Consider the following 21,957-nt stretch of genomic DNA (forward strand, 5'->3'; position numbering starts at 1 on the left):
TAGGAAGTTAGCCTGGATAAGCTAAAGTCTCTTCCAGTTTGAAAAGTCTGACTCTGTGATTGTCCAGAGCCCCTCACAGCCTTCTGGCAGCTCCCTACCCAGGCTTGTACTTGGCCACCATCCATAGCTCATGCCGTGAAGGAAGAACACTCAGACACATGTCACCAGGTCTTGTCTACTTCCCCATCTCAACTGAGTGGAAAAGGAAGGAGTTGGGGCTGGCAGGTAGGTGCTATTGGTGCCAGTATTGACCAGACTTTGATATCTTGTGCATCCCCTAATAGGCCTCCTACCTGAAAACATTTAAGGAAAGAAGGTATCTGTGAATAGGGAACTTTGATCTCATCTGCCCCTAGGCAAGAATGACAATAATCTCTGGGCAGAATTCCTTCAATAAATACTGAGCATCTACTGTGTGTCAAGGACTGGGCCAAGGGGAATCAGACCTGGTTGCTACCATCAGCACAAAACCAAGGGCTAGAATTCTTCCTCAAGGAGTGGCTCTGAAGCCTGAGCATCAGACCAGACACAAGGGAGGATGGAGTGGCCCATCTGATTCCAGGACCCACACTGAGCTGATTTTCTGGGAATCCTCTAGAAAGGGGCTGGGACAGTTCCTGGCCAGAGAGGAGCAGAGCTGACTTCCATCCTGTCTCCCAAGCCCTGGGCTGCCCCCTTTGCTGCTCTGTCCAGGGAAAGGCAGAGAAAGCCCCTGGCCGCTTTGGGCGGAGATGCACTTGCCCAGGCCACACAGACTTCCCACAGAAGCCAAAGGGCATAGTGAGAGGCCTGGGGCCACCACCCTCACTGAGAGCAGCCAGAGTACCCAAGCACCCAGACTAAGATCAAAACTCCTGCCCCAGAGGTGTGCATAGGGCAGGGGCTGACCACAGGAACCTGAAACCTCAGAGGTGGGGGCTGCTTTCAATGCGGCTGCACCAGGCTGGAGTGTAGTAGTAGCCACTCTGCCCTTATCCAGGCCCAGGGCCAAAGGACAGCCCTTGCTCTTGTCAACCTGAAAAACAGAGGCTCTCTAAAATATTTATCTGGCAATAGGGCATTGCCATGGGAATACACATGCCACAGTAAACCATGTGCATATTCAGGATGTTAAGGAAGACAAGATTCTTTTTTTTTTTTGAGACACAGTCTCACCCTGTTGCCCAGGCTAGAGTGCCATGGCGTCAGCCTAGCTCACAGCAACGTCGAACTCCTGGGCTCAAGCAATCCTACTGCCTCAGCCTCCCGAGTAGCTGGGACTACAGGCATGTGCCACCATGCCCGGCTAATTTTATATATATATATATTTTTTTAGTTGTCCAGCTAATTTCTTTCTATTTTTTTAGTAAAGACAGGCTGGTCTTGCTCAGGCTGGTATTGAACTCCTGAGGTCAAAGGATCCACCTGCCTCAGCCTCCCAGAGTGCTAGGATTACAGGCGTGAGCCACCACGCCCAGCCAGAAGATAAGATTCTTAAAGGAAAAATGAGGAGAATTACATATTGTTTTGCGATAATTATCCTTGGCTACAAGGATTAATAACAAGGGTGACTCTAGTCTGAGGTTGGACAGGCTGGGCAGATGTCCTTCCAGAAGTATTTTTTGTGTAAGGTTGCAATGGTCTTTTGTGTAAGGTTGTGGTTTTTTGCAGAATCTTTTATGATAGTTTTTTCTTTTTCTTTTTTTTTTTTTTTTAACAGGGTCTCACTCTGTTGCCCAGGCTAGAGTGCCATGGCATCAGCCTAGCTCACAGCAACCTCAAACTCCTGGGCTCAAGTGATCCTCCTGCTTCAGCCTCCCCAGTAGCTGGGACTACAAGTGGACCTGCCACCACACTGGCCTCTTTTCATTTTTTGGATAGGGGGTCGTGCTATATTGCCCAGGCTGGAGTGCTGTGGCTATTCACAGGTACGATCCTACCACACTGTAGCCTCAAACTCAGGGCTCAAGCCATTGTGCTCCTCAGCCTTCTGAGTAGCTGGGACTATAGGAGCGAGCCACCTGGCACTATTTGTCAGGGTTTTTTAAACATTTGACTCCGTCCGTTTTGATTCTGACAAATTTCACATCCTCTGGAAGCTCACAGCCTAAGCCCCACATTTTCAAACACAATGGAAGTGTGGCAACGCCACCTCCCTTCCTGGTCCTCTGTTCCCTGTGACCACAAGGTCTCAGTCACGTACCACCTTCCTGAGAAGCTCCGAGAAGGAATCAGCCAAGAGACTTGAGCATCTAGGACTCCACGACCAAGAAAGCTGCCAGAGCGGTAACATCCAAGCTCCAAGCATCCATGGCTCCTTCTAGGGCTGGTCGGTGCTGTCCGGGGCTCTCTCTGTCCACCTGGCTGACAAAAAGCCTTAGGACTTTACACAGTTCCCCTAATTTCTGTCCAGAGGTGACGGACCCAGCTTCGGGCTGCGGGGAGGCGGGGTGAGGGGCAAGGGGTTGAGGTCGCCAGGCTTTTTGGAAAAGCACACCCAACCATAGGGGCTGAGGACCGATGTGGGAACAGGTTGCTGACATCCGCGCTCCAAAGGGACGTCCCTGGAGGAGGAGGCTGGGCTGCACCCCGCCAGGTGTGGAGATTCTGGAGGTGCTTCTGCCTCGAAGTCCCCCGACATGGGCGCCCCCAGATTCCCCTGTGCTCCTAAGGGCCCCAGAGTTGCCCCTTCCGGAATACCCATTCCCCCAGTAGCCTCAGCGGAGCAGCGGCCGCAGAGCCCAGGCGTAGGGGAGGTGGCGCGCCGCGCACGCGCACCAAAAAGCTCAGCGACGGCCCCGCCCCTCGCCTGCACGGTCTCTCACCTTCCGCCCTCTGGGGGCGGGGCTAGCGAGGCTTCCGCCGGAAGTTCGGAACCTATTCCCGGGAGCAGGGACTGGGCGGCTGCTACCGTATCGTCCCGCTGCGACTGGCTGACTACGCGTGTTGTCTCCCGCGTCTGTATTTCGCTTTTCACACCTAATTGTTACAGGGTCCTGAGACCCCCCCACCCCCTCTTCCACATCCCATTTCCAGTTGCAATTACTGCAGAATCTGAACCCAGAAGAGGCCCCCGTTTGCCACCCCCATTTGCCACCCCCGTCCGCCCTGCCCGGCCTGAGTGACGTTCTCGCCCAGCTTTGCGGCCTCGCTTTTCCCACTCTCCCGCCCGTCCCCTGGGTCTTCCACCGCCCGGATCATGGCCCAGAAGCCGAAGGTAGACCCCCACGTCGGGCGCCTGGGATACCTGCAGGCGCTGGTCACGGAATTCCAGGAGACAGTGAGCCAAGGTGAGAGCCGCGGGGTGGGGGCCGAGGGACCGGGCAGGGTCTGGCCGGGACAGCCGCCCCGGACCTGGCTCTAGTGCCGCTTTCCCGTTGCAGACGCCAAGGAGCAAGTCCTTGCCAACCTCGCCAACTTCGCCTATGACCCCGGCAATTACCAGTATCTGCGACAGCTGCAAGTCCTGGATTTATTTCTCGATTCACTGTCGGAGGAGAATGAGACCCTGGTGGAGTTTGCTATTGGTAAGTGTAGGGCCGGTTCCCCAGATGCCTATGGCCTGGGGTGAGATGAGTGAGTTGGGAAAGGAATGTCTCGGGCAGCCGTAAAAACAGACCTTCGCGATGTCTGTGCCACCTCCGCCGTTCGTAAAAACAGACCTTCGCGATGTCTGTGCCACCTCCGCCGTTCACACGTTGTCCAGGTCACAGCTACCTTGAGACAGGACCCGTTCTGCATGTCTGCCCTCCCGCTTGTTTAGAGATAAGATCATAAACAAGAGAATGGATTGAAGCCACTTGGAGGTAAAAAAGTTTGGAAATTGCTTTTTTAAAAACATCTTTTTCACGCCTCTAATCCTAGCGCTCTGGGATACCGAGGCGGGAGAATTGCTTGAGGTTGGGAGCTCGAGACCAGCCTGAGCAAAAGCGAGACCGCATCTCTACAAAAAATAGAAAAATTAGCCTGGCGTGATGGCATATGCCTGTAGTCCCAGCTACTCGGGAGGATGAGGCAAAAAGATCGCTTGAGCCTGGGAGTTAGAGGTTGCAGTGAGCTATGATGACGCCACTGCACTGTAGCTGGGGCGACAGAGCTAGACTCTGTTTTTTTTTGTTTTGTTTTGTTTTGTTTGAGATAGAGTCTCACTCTGTTGCCCAGGCTAGAATGAGTGCCGTGGCATCAGCCTAGCTCACAGCAACCTCAAACTCCTGGGCTCAAGCGATCCTCCTGCCTCAGCCTCCCGAGTAGCTGGGACTACAGGCATGCGCCACCATGCCCGGCTAATTTTTTCTATATATATTTTTAGCTGTCCATATAATTTCTTTCTATTTTTAGTAGAGACGGGGTCTCGCTCTTGCTCAGGCTGGTCTCGAACTCCTGAGCTCCAACGATCCGCCCGCCTCAGCCTCCCAGAGTGCTAGGATTACAGGCGTGAGCCACCACGCCCGGCCTAGACTCTGTTTTTTTTTTTTAAAAAAAAAACATGCACACACTCTTTAATGTTTTAATTAAGAGAAGTAGAGATGACTTGGAATCTGTAGCTTATGGCCCCGCAGTTGTTATGATCTTAGGACCTATTGAATTGCTCACTGGACAGATATTTATTAGGCATGTATGTTTACAGGAGCTACTGTTGTAAATGCTGGGGAGGCGGTGAACAAGTTGGGAAAAAGTCTTTGCCCTCAAGGAACTTACATCCTAGTAGGGGGAGACAGAGAGCAAACAAACAAAAAAGATGCTCAGAAAGAAGTAAATAGGGTGATGAGAGCGCAGTAGGAGATGGGGGCTACTTAAGTTTTGGCCGTCATGGGAAGGACATTCTAGCAGAGGTGCAGCATCGGCAAAGGCCCTAAACCAGGTGTGAGCCAGAAGGAACGTTGGTGTGGCTGGATTGTGGTAGTGAAATGGAGAATGGAACAAAAATGGGTTAGAGAGGTTGGTGACATCAGCTTACAGAGGCTTAGATCGATGGGAAGTGGATGGAAGGGGTTTGAAATTTATTCTGAGAGCAAACAGAAATTCTTTTTTCAAGCCGTGCATGGAACCTGCCTGTAGTTCCAGCTACTCAGGAGGCTGAGGTGGAAGGATCGTTTGAGCCCAGGAGTTTGAGGCTGCAGCAAGCTATGACATAGGCTTCACATAGCACCTGCACTCCAGCCTGGGCAACATAGCAAGACCCTGTCTCTTAAAAAAATTTTTTTTCCCAGCATACATCTTTTAGAAATAACATTTCTCTACATAATGAAAGGAACCTTACTTACTTAGGCAAAGAAACGTTTAATAATAACAATATCACCTAATACTCAATTATGCAAATTTTTCTAATAGTTCTCAAAAGGACATTTTTGTGTTGGTTTGTATAAACTGGGATCTGTGTATTTCACCTGGTTGTTATATTCCTTAGATCTCTCTCTCTCTTTTTAAGTAAAATTTTTATTTTAGAATAGTTTTGTTGTTTTGTTTTGGAGACAGGGTCTTTCTCTGTCTCCTGGGCTAGAGTGCCATGGCATCATCATAGCTCACAGCAACCTCAAACTATTGGGCTCAAGTGATCCTCCTGCCTCAGCCTCCCAAGTAGCACCACCACGCTTGGCTAATTTTTATATTTTTTGTAGAGATAGGGTCTCACTCTTGCTCAGGCTGGTCTCAAACTCCTGGTCTCAAACGATGCCCCCACCTCAGCCTCTCTCTCTCTTTTTTTTTTCTTTCTTAAATATAAAGAAAAAAACCTTTTGCTTTCCCCAGCCGGGGTGAGCGGGCCAGGGAACCTTGAGCCTCAGCCTCTCAGAGTGCTAGGATTAGAGGTGTGAGCCACTGCACTTGGCTGTATTTTAAAATACTTTTAGAAAAATTACAAAGATAATTAAGAGAATTCCCATACAACCCACACCCAGTTTTCCCTATTATTTTATTTTATGTTTTTTTTGAGACAGAGTCTCACTCTGTTGCCCAGGCTAGAGTGAGTGCCATGGCGTCAGCCTAGCTCACAGCAACCTCAAACTCCTGGGCTCAAGCCATCCTCCTGTCCCAGCCTCCCGAGTAGCTGGGACTACAGGCATGTGCCACCATGCCCGGCTAATTTTTTCTATGTATTTTTAGTTGTCCAGCTAATTTCTTTCTGTTTTTTTAGTACAGACGGGGTCTTGCTCTTGCTCAGATTGGTCTCAAACTCCTGAGCTCAAATGATCTGCCCGCCTTGGCCTCCCAGCGTGCTAGGATTACAGGCATGAGCCACCACGCCTGGCCAGTTTTCCCTATTATTAACTCCTTAACATGAGTGTGCTACATTTGTTATCATTAACGAACAAGCATTCATATATTATCATTAACTAAAGTCCACACTTTATTCAAATTTCCTTTGTTTTTTTCCTAATGTCCTTTTTCTGGTCCAGGATCCCACATTACATTTACTCAACTTCTTAGATCTCTTCTGGCCTCTGCTAGTTTCTCAGACTTTCCTTGTTTTTTGTGGCCTTGACAATTTTCAGGAGTGCTGGTCAGGTAATTTGTAGACTACCCCTTAGTTGGGATTTGTCTGATATTTTTCTTATGATTAGACTGGGTCATAGGTTTTTGGGAGGAGACCAGCAAGGTAAAGTGCCATTTTCATAACATCATATCAAGAGTACATTTAATCACCTGGCTGAGGTCTTGTTTGTCAGGTTTCTCCAATGTAAAATGACTTTTTCCCCCCTTTCTGTATTATAATCTTTGGAAGAAAGTCACTGTATAAATTGTCTTCAATCTTTTTCAATCCTTTATAGACCCTCTTCATAACACTGATTGTTGAAGGTTCCAGACCAGGTCTGCAAATAAGGATCACTTGAGCCTGGGAGTTAGAGACCAGCCTAGGCAACAGTGAGACCCCATCTCAAAACAAAAACTGAAACAACCACAAAAAAATATTTTCCTGGTAAATGTTTATGGCTCCAGGGGCTAGAGTACAAATGAGGGGGGTCACCCCTCCTTCTCTTCTCACCATGAAGGGACTCAAGCACATGTGTGTGACCATCCCAGCTCTGTCATACCCCCACAAGCAACTGCTCCTGGGCCACTCCTAGGGCTTAGGAGCGCACACACCAACAGTGGAGTTCTCCTCTGGGAGTCAGCATCCCGGAGAGAGGCCCACGCAGCCATGGGAGCAAGGTGTAGGGCCTGGAGCTCCAGGTGCAGGAGCAGTGGGTGGGCTTTGGGTGGACCCCTGGCCCTCGTCATCCTGTGGAGAGGGCAAGTGGAGCCCACTAAAACTAGGCCAGGGCAAGAGCTCTAGTTGCCCAGGGCTAAGAGCAGTGCTAGCTCATGTATGTGGCCCCTTGGAAGATCATTATGCTAAGTAAATATTCTAAAAAGTTGGTCTCTAAGATGTGCTCTGAAGTCAGTCCTCCATCCCCTCCTTTTTGTATCTCTGCTCCACAGCTGCTGCCATCTGAATGGGGACAGTGGCCCCTGTAGAGCATATGGGTAAACCTCTACCTGGAGTGCTAGAGCTCCTCAAAATTAAGCCACTGACCCTGGAGAACAATTGCCTGAAGTCAAAAAGCAGTCACCTAAGAAAAGTTTTTACTAAGTGGAGTCTGTTCTGCTGGCATTCCCTCAGTATGCGGACGAAACTGTCCCCGAGTAGGAGCACCCTGAGTTCTTATCCTACTGAGCCAGAAGCTGTGGGGGAGGCTTGGGCCCGGCCTGGGCTCTTGCTCTCCTGGGCAGCTTCCCAGAGGGGGTGACTGAGCTCTGGTCCCTGCTTCCACTTCTTAGCTGATTCTGTGGCCACATCCTTTCCCTTCTCTGAGCCTCATTTTCTCGCCTGCACCTTGCCTCCCTCAGGGCTGTGTGGGAGTGGAAGTGTGTGCATATGTCTGTCTGTATCTCTGTGCACATACTTTGTCTAGAAATGTTAGCATTATTATCACCATTTTACTTTTCCCAGTCACTTTTTCCTACTTTTTTCCTCCTCTTCTGCCAGAGCAAGGTCCCCAGTCGCAGGCACAGTAGCTTTCTCAGCATTGGATCCCTCCCTGGGATCCTGTGCAGATTAAATTTCTCCTGTATTTGTTGTGCATCACTTAACAGGAGAGTCCCAGTGGGACTTACAAACATATTTTGTTACTGCTGTCATTTCCTTTTTTCTTAATGTCTCTGTAGCTGAATGGGAAACCCTGGCAGGAGCTTACCTCCACAATAAAAGGCCCTGAGCTGTGCTCTGGAGCTTTGAGTCTTTCATCCCTGGTGGCAGCCCTGACACTGTGATCTCCCTGAGGGCAGGGCCTGCCTTGCTTATCTCTGCATGTCTCAGTGCCCAGGCCTTTTGGCCTGAGGTAGAGGTGGGAAGGGGATGGAGGGGCACATAGACCTGAAGGGGGAATTTACCCAACAGGTATGGAATCTTGGCCATGACTTTGCACATGACTTGGCCTGAGTAGGGTTGATTCTGGAATAATGGGCAGAGAGGAGAGCTGAGTCAGAGTGCCCATGGCTGTGGCTCGCAGAACCAAAACCAGTGTCTTTTGGCAAGCAGCACTAGTGAGTGAGTTGCATTACATAAGAGCTGGGCTTTGGGATCAGGCAGGCCTGGGTTCAAGTTCTTGCTCCACCACTTTCCAGCTGGGTATGTGATTTCCCACCTGCTATCACCTGTCAGATGGACAGCATCAGTAGCTGCCTCCCATCAGTTGAGAGAATTAAACAATGGTGCTCTTTTAGGGTCAGTGTCTGCAGCCGCAGCCTCTACCCAAGGACTTGGTACTCAGATCCCTTTGAGGGTAAGCAATTCCCCCTTCTCCCAGAGAGTTGAGGTGGGATAGGATGATGTCCTATCAAGGGAACCACCCATCTGCTCCAAGGATTCTTGCCTTCTGGAAAAACTTCACTGAAGGATAGGAGAAAATAGGAACTGGGATCCTCAACCTGTGTGTTGTCTCCTGTGACCCTGGACACAGCACTAAAAGTAGCTGTGTTTATAACACCCACTTTCCACTAAGGAATCTGAGGCTTAGGAATGCTCATTGGGCTCATCAAAGGTTTAAAGAGTGCCAGGCCTGGGACGTCAGCCCAGAACAGTCAGATTCTAGAAGCTATTCCCTTGATCACTTTCCTGCCCTTAGAGGAGTTCCTAATTCCTAGGGTTGTGGAACGAATGCTAGAAAGAAACTTATTCCAGATCCCTCATTTTAGGCCAGTCACAATGGCTCATTGAGGCAAGAGGATTCTTGAGACCAGGAGTTCGAGACCAGCCAGGGCAACATAGCAAGACCCTGTCTCTACAAAAAATTTAAAAATTATCTGGGTGTGATATTGTGTGCCTGTAGTTCCAGCTACTCAGGAGGCTGAGGAAGGAGGATCTCTTGAGCTCAGGAGTTCAAGGCTACAGTGAGCTATGATTTCACCATTGCACCTCCAGGCTGGGTGACAGAGCAAGACCCTGTCTCTAAAAAATTAAAATTAAAAAACCCCCTGATTTTATTGATAAACTGAGGTGCAGACAGCCACCCCTCGTCTAGTTACAGCCAGCCGGGGTCACAGTGCAGGCTTCCTTCCGTCTGTCCCCGCAGCCCCGGACGCTCGCAGGCATCCCTCCATGCTGGTTCCACTGTGGCGGCTCCCACTGAAGTCTGCTCTTTGCCCAGAGGCACTGTCTCCTCTCTGAGGGCTGGAGGCCTGCTGTCGGCCGGGGCTTCAGTCTGGTCACGGTGTTCCTGATGGTTGTGGCAGTGGGCCTGAAAGCTGGGTGGTCACTCACCAGTGGCAGCCTGGCCTTGCTGACCGTCGTCTCTGTGTGGGGGTCATTTTCCTGTGACCTTCTTTTGATTGCCCCCACCCAGTATAGCCACAGCCCTGAGAAAGGATCTGATTACAGCAATTGCAGAGAACACGCAGGGGTTCTCAAGCCTTCTGCCTCTTTCTTGGCCTTTTCTTTTGTGGACTTGCCTATTTAGAAGGAGTTTTGAACTCTTTTATTTACACTTTGGCTGTGCTGCTGGCTGCCTTTTCTCCCCTCAGGGTCCAGGCTTCTGGTTGGGTGCTGCTGTGATAAAAGCTACCTTCCCTGGACACCTACCCCATGACCACCATACGCCACCACATGCCCACCCGGCAGGACCTCTTAATCACCCACTGCACCCCTCTACATATCAGGAAACCACCTCAGTGAGGTTAACACCGGTGCCTGAGGCTCCCGCTGTTGCTGATAACTGGAGCCAGGACTTTATCACAGTCATCCGGATCCAAATTCTGTGCCCAGGGGACCCAGCTGGCAGAACACAGGCTGGGACTCCATGTCTTCTTCTTTGTTCTTTGTTCCGGCCTCACCTTGCTGCCTCTGCCGCATCTGTTAGTTCTGGTGGGAAGTCATCCCTGCTGCGACTGGTGGTGCCCACAGCCCAGGGCCACACTGGATCCACGTCGTAGAGGAACTGCCCGTGGGAGGCAGCATGGGTCGGGCCAGAGCTGCCCTTGTTTGGGATGTTGGATGGGAGGGGGTGAATTGTGAGGAACCAGAGGCAAAGCCAGGATCTCAGTAAGTACTTGTTCTATGAATAAAAGAATTCTGAGCTTAAGTCCCAAATGAAAGCATTAGTGGCCTTTGGTATTAATTTGGGAATGTCTGCCCAAAGCACCACTGGCTGACTCTCAGGCGTCCCACACCCCTGTGCCGTCCTAGATGCTGTGTGGTGGTCTAAAGGTATCAGTAGACAATGCTCTACTTCCATGAAAACTGGTTGAATCCTAGAATATCATAGAATACTTGGTGGTTTTGTTACCTAAACAGAGTTCAAGAAGGTGACCTCCCAGAATTCAAGTGAAATCACTTGAATCACTTGAAATCACCTGTTTTCTATATCCTGCAATACATGTAGCTGCCACCAGATGGTAGTGGTGCTCAGATGAAGGCTGGTAAATATTATATATCCTCAGTTGCCTCTCTTTGGAAAACAGTGTTTAGTAAAATTGAAGATAAGCACACCCCATTACCCAGAAATTATGTTTATAACATGTACATCCAGACACATGCACAAAAATTCCAATAGCAGCATTGTCTGTAACAATCCCAAACAGGAAACAGAATGGATACTGACATCATGGTTGTTCATACTATTTAGCAGTGAAAATGACATCTACAGTTACATGCAATAATCTTACAAACATAATATTAAGCAAATGATGCTAAACACCTAGTCATAGCTACAGAGTGATCAGGAAGGTGTGCACCTCTCAGGGAGGGAGGGGATTGGATCAGAAAGGGACATGCAGAGGCTAATGGATCACCTTGGTGCTGGTGACATAGACATTTGCCTTCTTACCATTCAACTCTACCTGTATATGTTGGCACTTTTCTGTATGTGTGGGCTGCAGGAGTGGCACCGTGCCAGCCTCTGGGCTATAAACAGGCACATACTCAGTCCACATCTACCATGTGCCAGCAAGGTGCCCTGATCACATCATTTATTCTCTCTGCCCGTTTTACTGGTGAAGAAACCAAGCCTTAGAGAAATTGAGTGGCTTGCTGTGGTCACCTAGGGCTTCAGTCACAGAACTGGGGTTCTGACTGGTCTGTCTGATGCACAGCCCTTGCTCCAGCGCCATATTTGCTGGCTCCCCTGTACCTCCTCTTTTTTATTTATTTTTTTAGAGATGAGATCTCACTTTGTCTCTCAGGCTTGGAGTGCAGTGGTGCAATCATAGCTTTAGTGCAGCCTCGAACCCCTACGCTCAAGTGATCCTTCTGCCTCAGCCTCCCACGTAGCTGCAGGTGCGTGCCACCACTCCTGGTTAACCTTTAAAAAATTTTTTTGGAGTGATGGGGTCTTGCTGTGTTGCCCAGGCTGGTCTCAAACTCCTGGGCTTAAGCAATGCTCCTGCCTCAGCCTCCCAAAGTATAGGGGTTACAGGCATAAGCCACCGTACCCAGCCTCCCCTGTACCTCTTACTGATCAGTTAAGCTCCTGGGGTCACACATCTTTCTACTTAAGAAATTTTCCAGCCATCCACCTGTGGCAGGATTCCCGTCACAAGATGCAGGTGATGTTGCAATTCTGGCTCCACTAATCTCTCCCACTTCACCAGTTTAGCAGGCGGGCCCTAGACTGTCCTCACCTGGGTCAGGGCAGCCTCCTCATCCCTCCCAGACTTGCAGAGACCAGTTCATCAAGGGGCGTGTGTTTATGTGAAGATATAATTGGTTCACATGGTACAAAATTCAAAAGGACATATAGTGAACAGTAGCTCTTCCTTGGTGGCCCTTTCTAGATGCAGCCACTGTCACTTGTTTCTAACTTGGCAATACAGGTTGGCACACCTGCCCTGTAAGTCTGTAAAGAGCTCCCTCATTCTCTTTAAATGCTGGGTGACAGTCTATGGCGTGGAGGTACCAGTGTCCAACCAGCTCTTTAGGGAGGGACACTGAGGTTGTTTCCGTTTCACTCTCACAGCAGTGCTGCAGTAGATGATCTCATTTACATGCCTTTTCACACTTGTTGGGAGTATAGCTGTAGAATAAATTTCTAGAAGTAAAATATCCAGATTAAAAGTATGAAAAGCCATAATGATTTCTTTTGCTTTTGCTTTTTTTTTTTTTTTTGAGACAGAGTCTTGCTCTGTTGCCCCAGGTAGAGTGCCATGGTGTCATCATAGCTCACTGCAGCCTCAAACTCCTGGGCTCAAGCGATCCTCCTGTCTCAGCCTCCCAAGTAGCTGGGACTACAGGAGCTTGCCACAACGCCCAGCTAATTTTTCTATTTTTCAGTAGGGATGGAGTCTCATTCTTGCCGAGTTGCTCAGGCTGGTCTCAAGCTCCTGACCTCAGGCAGTCCTCCCACTTCAGCCTCCCTGAGTGTCAGGATTACAGGTGTGAGCCACTATGCCCAGCCCCCAGTGAAGATGTAGACCCTGGGCTGCATCGGCCCAGTGCCCCAGAGTGGGTGAGTCCTCAGAAGGAGTAATGTCTTGGGCTGGCCCAGCCACCAAGTGCCAAGTGCTGGCTAAGCACTTACCTGCATCACCTCATTTAATCCCTGGGACAGACCTGGGACCCTGCCCTTGTGGGCCAGGTTGTGCCCCCAGCACCAGCACCCTCTTTGCGGTGTGACCTGAGGTCACCCACTTGACCTCTCCGAGTCTCTGGCCTTCTCATCTCAGGCTGCATTTGAGGTTGCCTCTTTTGCTTCTCCCAGGGCTCCTGTGGTTCCACATGTCTAGAAGGGCCCTGCCTTTGCCTCTTGTTCTGTTTCAGTCTTGTCTGTTTGTCTAAAGCATGTTCATCAGCCGGTTAGAACTTGTTCTCCTTTTTGTTTTGTAGTCATTTTTTAAAATTGCAGTGTGACCAACAGATAGTAAAGTACACATATCTTAGTGCCAGTTTGATGAGTTTTTAAATTCATTTAACCAGCTCCTAAATCAAGATGTAGAATGTTTCCTACTCCCCAGAAAATTCCCTCACAACTCCTAGTCAATAATATCTCCTACCCCGAGGTAACCACTGTTCTAACCTTTCCCATGGGTTAATTTTGCCTGTCCTTGAAGTTCATAAATGGAAACATGCAGGATATGCTCTTATATTTGGTTTCTTTCACTCAACATAATGTTTTTGAGAGTCATCCAAATTGTTACAGTATCATCCGTTCATTCCTTTAGAGATCCCATAATGTCTTCGTAGACCCCTCTTGACTGTGACACTTCTGACTTACATTTCATGATCAGTGTAAGCCGATCAATAGCTCACTGCAGGCCGGGTGCAGTGGCTCATGCCTGTGATCGTAGCTCTCTGGGAGGCCAAGGCGGGAGGATCATTTGAGCTCAGGAGTTCGAGACCAGCCTGAGCAAGAGCAAGACCCTGTCTCTACTAAAAAAATAGAAAGAAATTATATGGACAACTAAAAATATATAAAGAAAACATTAGCCGGGCATGGTGGCGCATGCCTGTAGTCCCAGCTACTCAGGAGGCTGAGGCAGGAGGATCGCTTGAGCCCAGGAGTTTGAGGTTGCTGTGAGCTAGGCTGACGCCACAGCACTCTAGCCTGGGCAACAGAGTGAGACTCCGTCTCAAAAAAAAAAAGTAGCTCACTGTAGGTTCCAACTTCTGGGCTCAGGCGATCCTCCTGCCTCAGCCTCCTGAGTAGCTGGGATTACAAGTGTGCACCACTACACCTTTAATTTTTGTAGAGACGGGTTCTCGTCGTGTTGCCCAGGCTGGTCCAAAATTCCTGGCCTTAGGTGATCCTCCTGGTTTGGTCTCGCCAAGTGCTGGAGTTACAGCCGTGAGCCGCTGCACCAGCCCTTTCATTCCTTTGAATGGATACGTCACAATTGGTTTATCCATTTACTTGTTGATGGAGGTTTGAATTGTTTCTAGTTTGGAGCCTTTATGAACAAAGGTGTTATGATCGTTTTTATTTGATTCCTATACACATATGTACTAATTTTTCTTAGGTAGATACCTAGGAGTGGAGTTGCCGAGGCACAGGGTAGATGTATGTTTATCTTTATCAGAAGCTGCCAGTAGCTTTCCAGTCTGGCCACGCCAGGTTCTACCAGCTCCACTTCCTTACCAACACTTAGTATGGGCAGTCTTTTTTATTTTAGCTAGTGTGCTGGCTGTGTAGTGGCATCTTATTGTGGTTTTAATTTTCATTTCTCTGATAAATAATGATGGGCACATTTTCATATGTATTGGCCCTTTTGTAAAAAGTTTGTTCAAGTCTTTTTGTTCATTTTTTAAATTGGCTTCACCTTTTATTGATATGTACAAGTTCTTTATATATTCTGGATATGAGTTCTATGTCAGATTCATATTCTAAATGTTTTCTCCTTTCGTCTCTTTACTTTTTTTTTTTTTTGAGACAGAATCTTGCTTTATTGCCCTGGCTAGAGTGCAGTGGCGTCACCATAGCTCACTGCAACCTCAAACTCCTGGGCTCGTGCGATCCTCTTACCTGAGCATCCTGAGTAGCTGGAACTACAGGCGTGTGCCACCACACCCACCTAATTTTTCTATTTTTTGTAGAGGTGGGGGTCTTAGTATGTTGCCCAGGCTGGTCTTAAACTCCCGGCCTCAAGCGATCCACCCACCTCAGCCTCCGAGAGTGTTGGGATTACTGACCTGAGCCACCATGCCAGGCCTCAGCCTGTCTTTGTTAATATATATATTCATTGTGCAGCTATTTATTGAGTACCTGCTACAGGCCAGGCTGTAGGTACAGATTAGGAACAGACAAAGTCCCTGTTCTTTTGGAGTTTATGTTTAGTGAGGCAACAGCCAATAAGCACTTTGACAAGCAGCTCTTATGGAACGTCAGTAAGCAGGAAGGAAAAGCTGAAGCCCGGTGAGGGGCGGCCTGCTGGGAGGGGCTGGTTAGAGTGCTCACGGAGGCTCTCAGAGGTGACGTCTTAGTGGACCTATTTTATTGTATATACAATTTGGTGTCCTTTTTCCCTCCTTAACCCTATATTGGAAGCATTTTCCCACATTAAATATTCTTTGAAGACATTATTTTTAGGAGCTCTATAATTTTCCATCATATAGATATACCATAATTTATTTAGCCACTTTGCTATTGCTGAGAATCGTAGGGAGCTTCCAGTTTCTGCATTGTGTTTTCCATGGCTCTCCTTACTTGTTTAGGGCAGGCTCACAGAGGTGGCCGGAGGGAAGCTCCAAGCGACTATGGCTATGGCCTCTCATGGGTCCTCTGGTGCCATCTTGGCTCATCTTGCTGCCCCTGAAGCCCTCTGCCCTTTTCTTTCCAGGCCCTCACTCACCTTTTCATCTCTGAGGGATGCTGCCAGCCAGGCAGAGGGGCTTAAAGAGTTCACTGCCCCTGCAGTTGGGGCCCAGGCAGCTGGTGAACTCTGGTAGGCACCTGATCCATCTTGGAGGCGTCCCAGGCCTCTGCTTGGAGAGGCAGTGGGTCCAGCTGTCGTGAGGCTTCCTCTTGTCCCCACCCTCCAGCAGACGCTATCTGATTATCCCCTGGCCTGGGAGACAGTGCCCTGCCCAGGCACACCTGGGTGTGATGGTGACTCACCAGCCAGGCAGTGACTCAGGCTTCATCATATCACACTTTAGAGCAGAGATAAATCCCAGTGCCACACCCCTGCCACACCCCAAGCCCACAGTGCAGGTATAGGCGGGCTCACCACCCTCAGCTCAGAAGAAATAGTATAGGTGTGTCTGAGAATCAAAGGCCTTCCAGAACATTGTCCCTGCTCCAGGCTGAGCCTGGCAGGTGCCTAAGTCAGAATTAAGTTGTCCTTATGGCTTCCAGAGGGACACCGTTTCTTATGGGAGTGGCAAAGCGCTCCCTCTCTGTGGGACTTTGGACAAGTCCCTCAACCCCTCACAGCACTGACTTCTTCCTCTAAGATGCGGTGATAAGAACACTGCTTCGTAGGGTTCAGGCATGTGCCCAGAATGTGTTCAGTGAGTATCCACGGTTCCAGGCGCCTGGGCTGCAGCGCTAAGCCAGTGAGCAGGTCCCTGCCTGATGTCGCCTGGTGCGGGGGACAGAAGCAAGGACAGAAAGCAGTACACAGGATGTCCCCAGCTGGTGCTGAAGGCTGCCCTGCAGTCAAGCAGGTGTTGAGGTAGAGATTGGCAGGGAAGGCTCTGAGGGCACCGTCTTACTCAGAGTGCCTTGTCGCCCTCTGCTGCTGCTCCTCTTCCTCAGGACCCCAGGGAGGCCACTGAGCCTCTTCACTCCCTCAGCAGGCTCTGCCTGTGAGCCATAGCTGGGAACCCAGAGCTGCAGAAGTCCAGGGTGGGATCTCAGGGACCCGTCCTGTCTAGCCCCCCAATCCTCCACAGTTCTCTCAACCCTCTCCTCCTGGTCACTGCTGTAGAAGACTTTCTGCAAATCTTTATGGAGCACTTCTTTTGCCAGGCACTGCGAATATTGTGGAATAAGATAGCCGAGATCTTGTGACCTCAGGGCACTTACCTTCTAGTGGGGCTTGGTGATCAATGAGCCAGAAAATGAATCTCTGAAGATGATTTCTTGGAGTTATAAGTATATGGAGAAAATGACATCGGGTGATGAGGGGCCGTGTTGACCGTGGCAGAGCAGCTAGTTAGGGTATTGCAGGGAAGCCCTCACGAGGCAGGCAGTGGGGGGCCTGTTCCCAGCGAGAGGGTGTCAGCATGTGAAGGTCTGGGGCCGAAAGTTCCCAGGGACGGACCGAGGTCGGCAACTGCAGTGCGTGCCAGAGGGAGGGAAGATCGGGGGGCACAGGGGTGAAGGGCACACAGGAAATCTGGATTTTATTCCAAATGCAGTGGGAACCTTTAAAAATGTTTCCAGAAAGCAAGACCCAACCTGCCCCAGGTGCTGCTCGGGAGAGGGCAGCAGAGCCAAACCTTAGTTGACGCCTGCCCCTGGCAGAGGAGGAGGTTCCCTGGCTGGGGCACCATGGCGCCTGTGTCCTTTTGCCGGGGAAGATGTCTTAGTTGGGTGTCAGGCTCAAGTGGCCCTCTTCTCTGCTAGTTTTGAGAGGAACAGGGGAAGTGGGCCGGCTGTGACCCTCACTCCTGATTGGTCACTCAGGACTTATCAGGCATGTTATGCAAATGAGTTGAGAAGCTGGCTTCCTCCCACCAAGCAGGAACCTAAGGGAGAGGACACCATGATGGCAGGAAGCTGAGTCAGGATGCACAGGAAGTCATCCTCCCGCAACAAGCAGCCAGTGCTAAGCAGAGTGATCTCTGAGACAAGGTAGCATCTGTCCCTAAGGCCAAGAGGTCATTAAATTGAGGAGGCCTGACCTGAGAGAACTGGGACAAGGGTTGACCATACTGCCTGAGCACATGGGTTCTTTGATCCAGAACCACGGGTTTCTCACTCTGGCCTTTTCTGTTTGCTCCCAGAATCAGTAACAGTGACATGGAAATAACATTAAAATGCCCTCTAACCTCTTTTGTAAATTTTTTTTCTTTTTTAGTCATACAACATTTCAAAAAATGCTCTAACCTGTTAACAAATTACATGCCATTAACCACAATGGCTGCATAGCCATGATTGTGTATTTATTGGCATGGAAAGATGGTCACAACACATTGTTAAATGAAATGAAAACTGGCTTACAAAGCAGCAAGGAGAGTATCCCATTTTTATTAAATATTTATGTATATTCAAATATTAAGAATTGTGGAGGCCAAGTGCAGTGGCTCATGCCTGTAATCCCAGCACTTTGGGTGACTGAGGCAGGAGGATCACTTGAGGCCAGGAGTTCAAGACAAGCCTGGGCAACATAGCAAGACCCCAAGTCTGCAAAAAATTTACAGATTTGCCAAGTGTGGTATCATGTTCCTGTAGTCCTAGCTACATGGGAGGCTGAGGCAGGAGGATTGCTTGAGCCCAGGAGTTGAAGGGTACAGTGAGCTGTGATTGTGTCACTGCACTCCAGCCTGGGCGACAGAGTGATACCCAGTCTCAAAAAGAAAAACATTGTGGGATGAAAAATGTTGAATGTCTGAATGGTAGGATAAAGATGGTTTACATTTTAGCTCCTTTCTAATAGTAACAGCTTTATTGAGATATGATTGACATAATAAATTGTACATATTTAAAGGGTATAAATAAATTTTTAACATATGTATATATCCATGAAACCATCACCTTACTCACTGCAGCCTAGGCTCAAGGGATCCTCCCAAGTACCTGGGACTTACAGGCGTGCGCCACCATACTTTTTTTGTTTGTTTGTTTTCCTTTTTTGAGGTAGGGTCTTGCTGTGTCACCCGGTCTAGAGTGCAGTGGTATCATCATAGCTCACTGAGGCCTCCAACTCCTGGGCTCAAGCAATTCTCTCACCTCGGCTTCCCAGAGTGCTAGGATTACAGGCAGGAGCCACTGTGCCTAGCTTGTTTTTTACTTTTAAGAAAGGAAAGCATATCTGCCATTGAACTGGCTAAACCAAGAAGGAAGGGGATTTGAGCCCAATTCTGGAAGGTCTAGGCTGTGGCAAGCAGTAGCAGCCTGCAGACCTTCCTGGAACCTTGAGAGAGAAGGCTGGAGACCAGAGTGGACTTTAGATCGTTTGTCCCTGGGCCAGCTTCTCACAGGCCCTTCCCTGGGACTCGCTGGGCAGAGCAGCTGGGAGGGAGCTGGGAGGAAGCCCGGGCTGGAGCGTCCAGACTCATCCTCACTCTTCCCCAGGAGGCCTCTGCAACCTGTGCCCAGACAGGGCCAACAAGGAGCACATCCTACAGGCAGGAGGCATCCCGCTCATCACCAACTGCCTGTCCAGTCCTAACGAGGAGACAGTATTGTCCGCTGTCACCACGCTCATATACTTGAGCTCACCAGGCCCAGGATCCCACCCTGAGCTGACCGCCCTGCCCGTGGTCCAGTGCATGCTGCGCTTCTCTCTCTCGGCCAACAGGAGGCTCCGGAACCTGGCTCAGATCTTCCTAGACGACCTCTGTTCCCCAAGCCAGGTGGCTGAAGCCCGCAGCAGGCAGGCTCACTCTGCCCTGGGTATTCCTCTGCCGAGGACTGCAGCCCCAGAACAGTGCTGACCCAAGGAGACCCCAAGGCCGGAGAGCTCAGTCCTGGTGGGGGCGCAGGAAGCAGGTGGAGCAGTTTCCCAGAGCACATTCTGCCCCAGTGGTGCCTTTTCAGCCATTTTAAAAGCGAGTTTTTACAGCACGACAGGTATTTACACTGTGATAAAAAGGCATTAGGAGTGAGGAAGCCACACTTTGAGACACTGAGACACATGAAGAAGGAGGTCAAAGCGGTGCCATCTTTATAGGCTGGCACTCTCAACCAACTGGGGGTGAGGGCCCTGCCTCCGGTGCCACCCCACTGCCAGGCTCGTGCCTTCGGGAAAGAAGCAGCTGGTCCCTGGGTCCAGAGGCTTTGCAGAAGGGTGTTCTCAGGAGGAGCAGCTGGGACTGAGGCTTAGGAGAGTTGCCTGCGCCTGAGCAAATAAGGGATTACCGCTTCAAGAAACGTCTGGAGTAATTTTGAGGGATACAAGGGGGAAGCCTCGTGGTGAAAGCATCTCGTGGTGAAGGGATCTCGGCCCTGGGAGGTGTCACGCCCTCCCTTAAGCTCTCCAGGCTGAGCAGCAGGTTCCCAGCGGATGCCGACCTGGACAACGCCGCGGCCAGGATTAACTGTCCGCACATCAGGATAAAGGCAGGAGCCTTTGGAGCTGCATCTTCTCCCTCTGCTGTCACAGTCAGCAAGGGGGAGTCCCCACCCCTAGAAGTGTACCTCAGGTTTGTTAGGGAATCGGGGATGCAGGTGAAAACGTGATGGAGACAGAGGAAGAGATGCGACATAAAGTGTGTGTTTGCGCTGGTCAACAGAGGAAGGAGCCTGGGAAAAGTGGAGGCGTCCTGGCCTCCCTTCTGCACTTCCATAAGGTTGACCCCTTAGATGGCCAGGGAAAGGCAGGTGCTAGAGGAACGGTATCCAAGTGCGTCTGGAATGGGGCGGATTCTCAGGCCACCACTGGCCTAGGGAGAAAGAAGGGATGGCCTCCTCATCAGCCCCTGTGCCTTTACTTTCCCAAATAAAAGATCTTTAAAGACCAGAGAGCCAAAGTTTTTTTATTAAAAGTGTCCTGACTGACTGTATTGCCACTCCAGCCGTGGTCCAGGAGCCGCCATCTCAGGGAAAGCCAGGTGGCCAGGCCTGTGGCAGCACAGAGGCCCCGGTGTCTGCCTGCTCCACGGTGCTGCCCCCTCACCCGGCTCTGCAGGGGCTCCTGCTGGCCCACCTTCCCCTCCTTCCGCTTCAGCTTCTGCCCACCGCAGGGCCCGCCGGCTCCCGCTGCGCAGCTTCCCGCTTGCTGTCTATGATCTCTCTCCAGTTGTCACTCCAGGAGAGCAGCCGCCTCCTGGTGGGGGGCAGGACAAGGTGCTGGTTGTGATAGCAGGTGAACAAGATGTGCTCCCAGCTTGGGGTCTCCTCTTGACCTAGGACAGGAAAGGCAGCAAGCACGTAATCTGGTTATTTTTATTCCCTCTCTGTAATGCGAGCAGGCCAGGAGGTTGCCAAGGATAATGGATCCAACCTTGAATGGCGTCCTTGTCATCAATGAGCAGGTCCCCCAAGACCACTGTCTTGTCCCTTGTCAGGATAATTCGCTCCACAAACTGGGGCCCCAGGTGCTGCTCCACCCAGCGGTACTGTGTAGGAGACAGGACTGTCAGTAGGGCCTGAGGGGACCCTGAATTCAGGGGCAGTGAGTAGGTGTGGGCAGGGGCTAAGCCCTGAGAGCCACTGGTCCGCTCTCCCCCAACCCCCACTGTATGTTTACAATCAGGATTTACTGAATGTGCCCAGGAGGCGCTCAGGCAGCCGCACCTTCTCACCCACACAGTGGTCATACTTCAGCAGAGGGCTGGTGCAGATGAAGACCTCGGTGCTGCAGGGAAGCAGAGCAAGTTAGCGGTGTCAGCGCGCCCTCCCGCCCCCAAGGCCCCGCCCTAGCCTTCCCGCCCGCCTTACTCTTGCATGTCATTCATCTCCCGCATGGCTTCCAAGGCCCCCGGGATGGGCTCCAAGTCTAGGAAAAAGCCCGGGGCTTCATACACACTGGCCACTTTGTCCTGAAAGATACAGAGTTCTCGGTCCTGGCGTCTGCCTCCAGCAGATGTAGCTCCCCGAGGACTCCCATAGCGAAGCTCCCGGGGGTCCTGGTCCCCAAGTCAGGGCTTCAGCTAGAGGGGACACTCTCCCAACGCTCCTGCCCCAGGGTGAGCCGTGGGCTCAGAAACGGGGTATCTCCGGCACGGAGCCCAGACGGTCCCTACCGCCAGGTCGGGCCGCAGGGCTCGGTACTGCTCGCGCGCGAGGAAGCCGCGGCGCTGCTCCAGCGGCACGTGCGGCTCCCCGGGGAAGCGGCGGCGGAAGCCCCGCAGGAGGCCGGCCTCGAAGTCGGCCAGCACGCCGTCCATGTCCACCAGCACGCGCACGGGCCGCGCCGCCATGGCCGCGGGGCGCGAGGGCGCGGGACCCGGCCGGAAGCGCGGCG

At 50.8% G+C, this 21,957-nt stretch overlaps 2 protein-coding genes across 3 annotated transcripts; one reads left to right on the plus strand and one right to left on the minus strand.

Annotated features, from left to right (window-relative positions):
- The first annotated feature begins 1,872 nt into the window (after positions 1 to 1,872).
- On the plus strand, positions 1,873 to 20,511 carry ARMC7 (armadillo repeat containing 7). 2 transcript variants are annotated; one of them, XM_045569887.1, is made up of 3 exons: positions 1,873 to 3,269; positions 3,363 to 3,506; positions 19,125 to 20,511. In XM_045569887.1, the coding sequence occupies exons 1-3, from the start codon at positions 3,179 to 3,181 to the stop codon at positions 19,484 to 19,486; spliced, it is 597 nt and encodes a 198-aa protein (XP_045425843.1). In that variant the 5' UTR covers positions 1,873 to 3,178; the 3' UTR covers positions 19,487 to 20,511. The 2 variants fall into 2 exon arrangements, with proteins under 2 accessions (XP_045425843.1, XP_045425844.1); XM_045569888.1 differs by having other exon boundaries at positions 3,363 to 3,442; positions 19,125 to 19,265.
- A 2-nt stretch (positions 20,512 to 20,513) lies between these two features.
- On the minus strand, positions 20,514 to 21,956 carry NT5C (5', 3'-nucleotidase, cytosolic). Its single transcript, XM_045569885.1, has 5 exons — positions 21,737 to 21,956; positions 21,432 to 21,532; positions 21,288 to 21,348; positions 20,995 to 21,109; positions 20,514 to 20,896 (listed from the first exon to the last, which is right to left on the minus strand). Exons 1-5 carry the CDS (start codon positions 21,911 to 21,913, stop codon positions 20,715 to 20,717), a joined length of 636 nt encoding a protein of 211 aa, XP_045425841.1. The 5' UTR covers positions 21,914 to 21,956; the 3' UTR covers positions 20,514 to 20,714.
- Between the last annotated feature and the right edge of the window lies 1 nt (position 21,957).

The sequence above is a fragment of the Lemur catta genome, chromosome 15 (genome assembly GCF_020740605.2).
Source record: "Lemur catta isolate mLemCat1 chromosome 15, mLemCat1.pri, whole genome shotgun sequence".
Lineage (NCBI taxonomy): Eukaryota > Metazoa > Chordata > Mammalia > Primates > Lemuridae > Lemur > Lemur catta.

Coding starts and splice junctions, on each gene's coding strand:
- ARMC7 (XM_045569887.1), top strand. CDS start 3,179: ATGGCCCAGAAGCCGAAGGTAGACCCCCACGTCGGGCGCCTGGGATAC. Junction 3,270..3,362: donor CCAGGAGACAGTGAGCCAAG/GTGAGAGCCGCG, acceptor TTCCCGTTGCAG/ACGCCAAGGAGCAAGTCCTT. Junction 3,507..19,124: donor CCTGGTGGAGTTTGCTATTG/GTAAGTGTAGGG, acceptor ACTCTTCCCCAG/GAGGCCTCTGCAACCTGTGC.
- NT5C (XM_045569885.1), bottom strand. CDS start 21,913: ATGGCGGCGCGGCCCGTGCGCGTGCTGGTGGACATGGACGGCGTGCTG. Junction 21,349..21,431: donor GAGATGAATGACATGCAAGA/GTAAGGCGGGCG, acceptor GCTTCCCTGCAG/CACCGAGGTCTTCATCTGCA. Junction 20,897..20,994: donor TGACAAGGACGCCATTCAAG/GTTGGATCCATT, acceptor TTCCTGTCCTAG/GTCAAGAGGAGACCCCAAGC.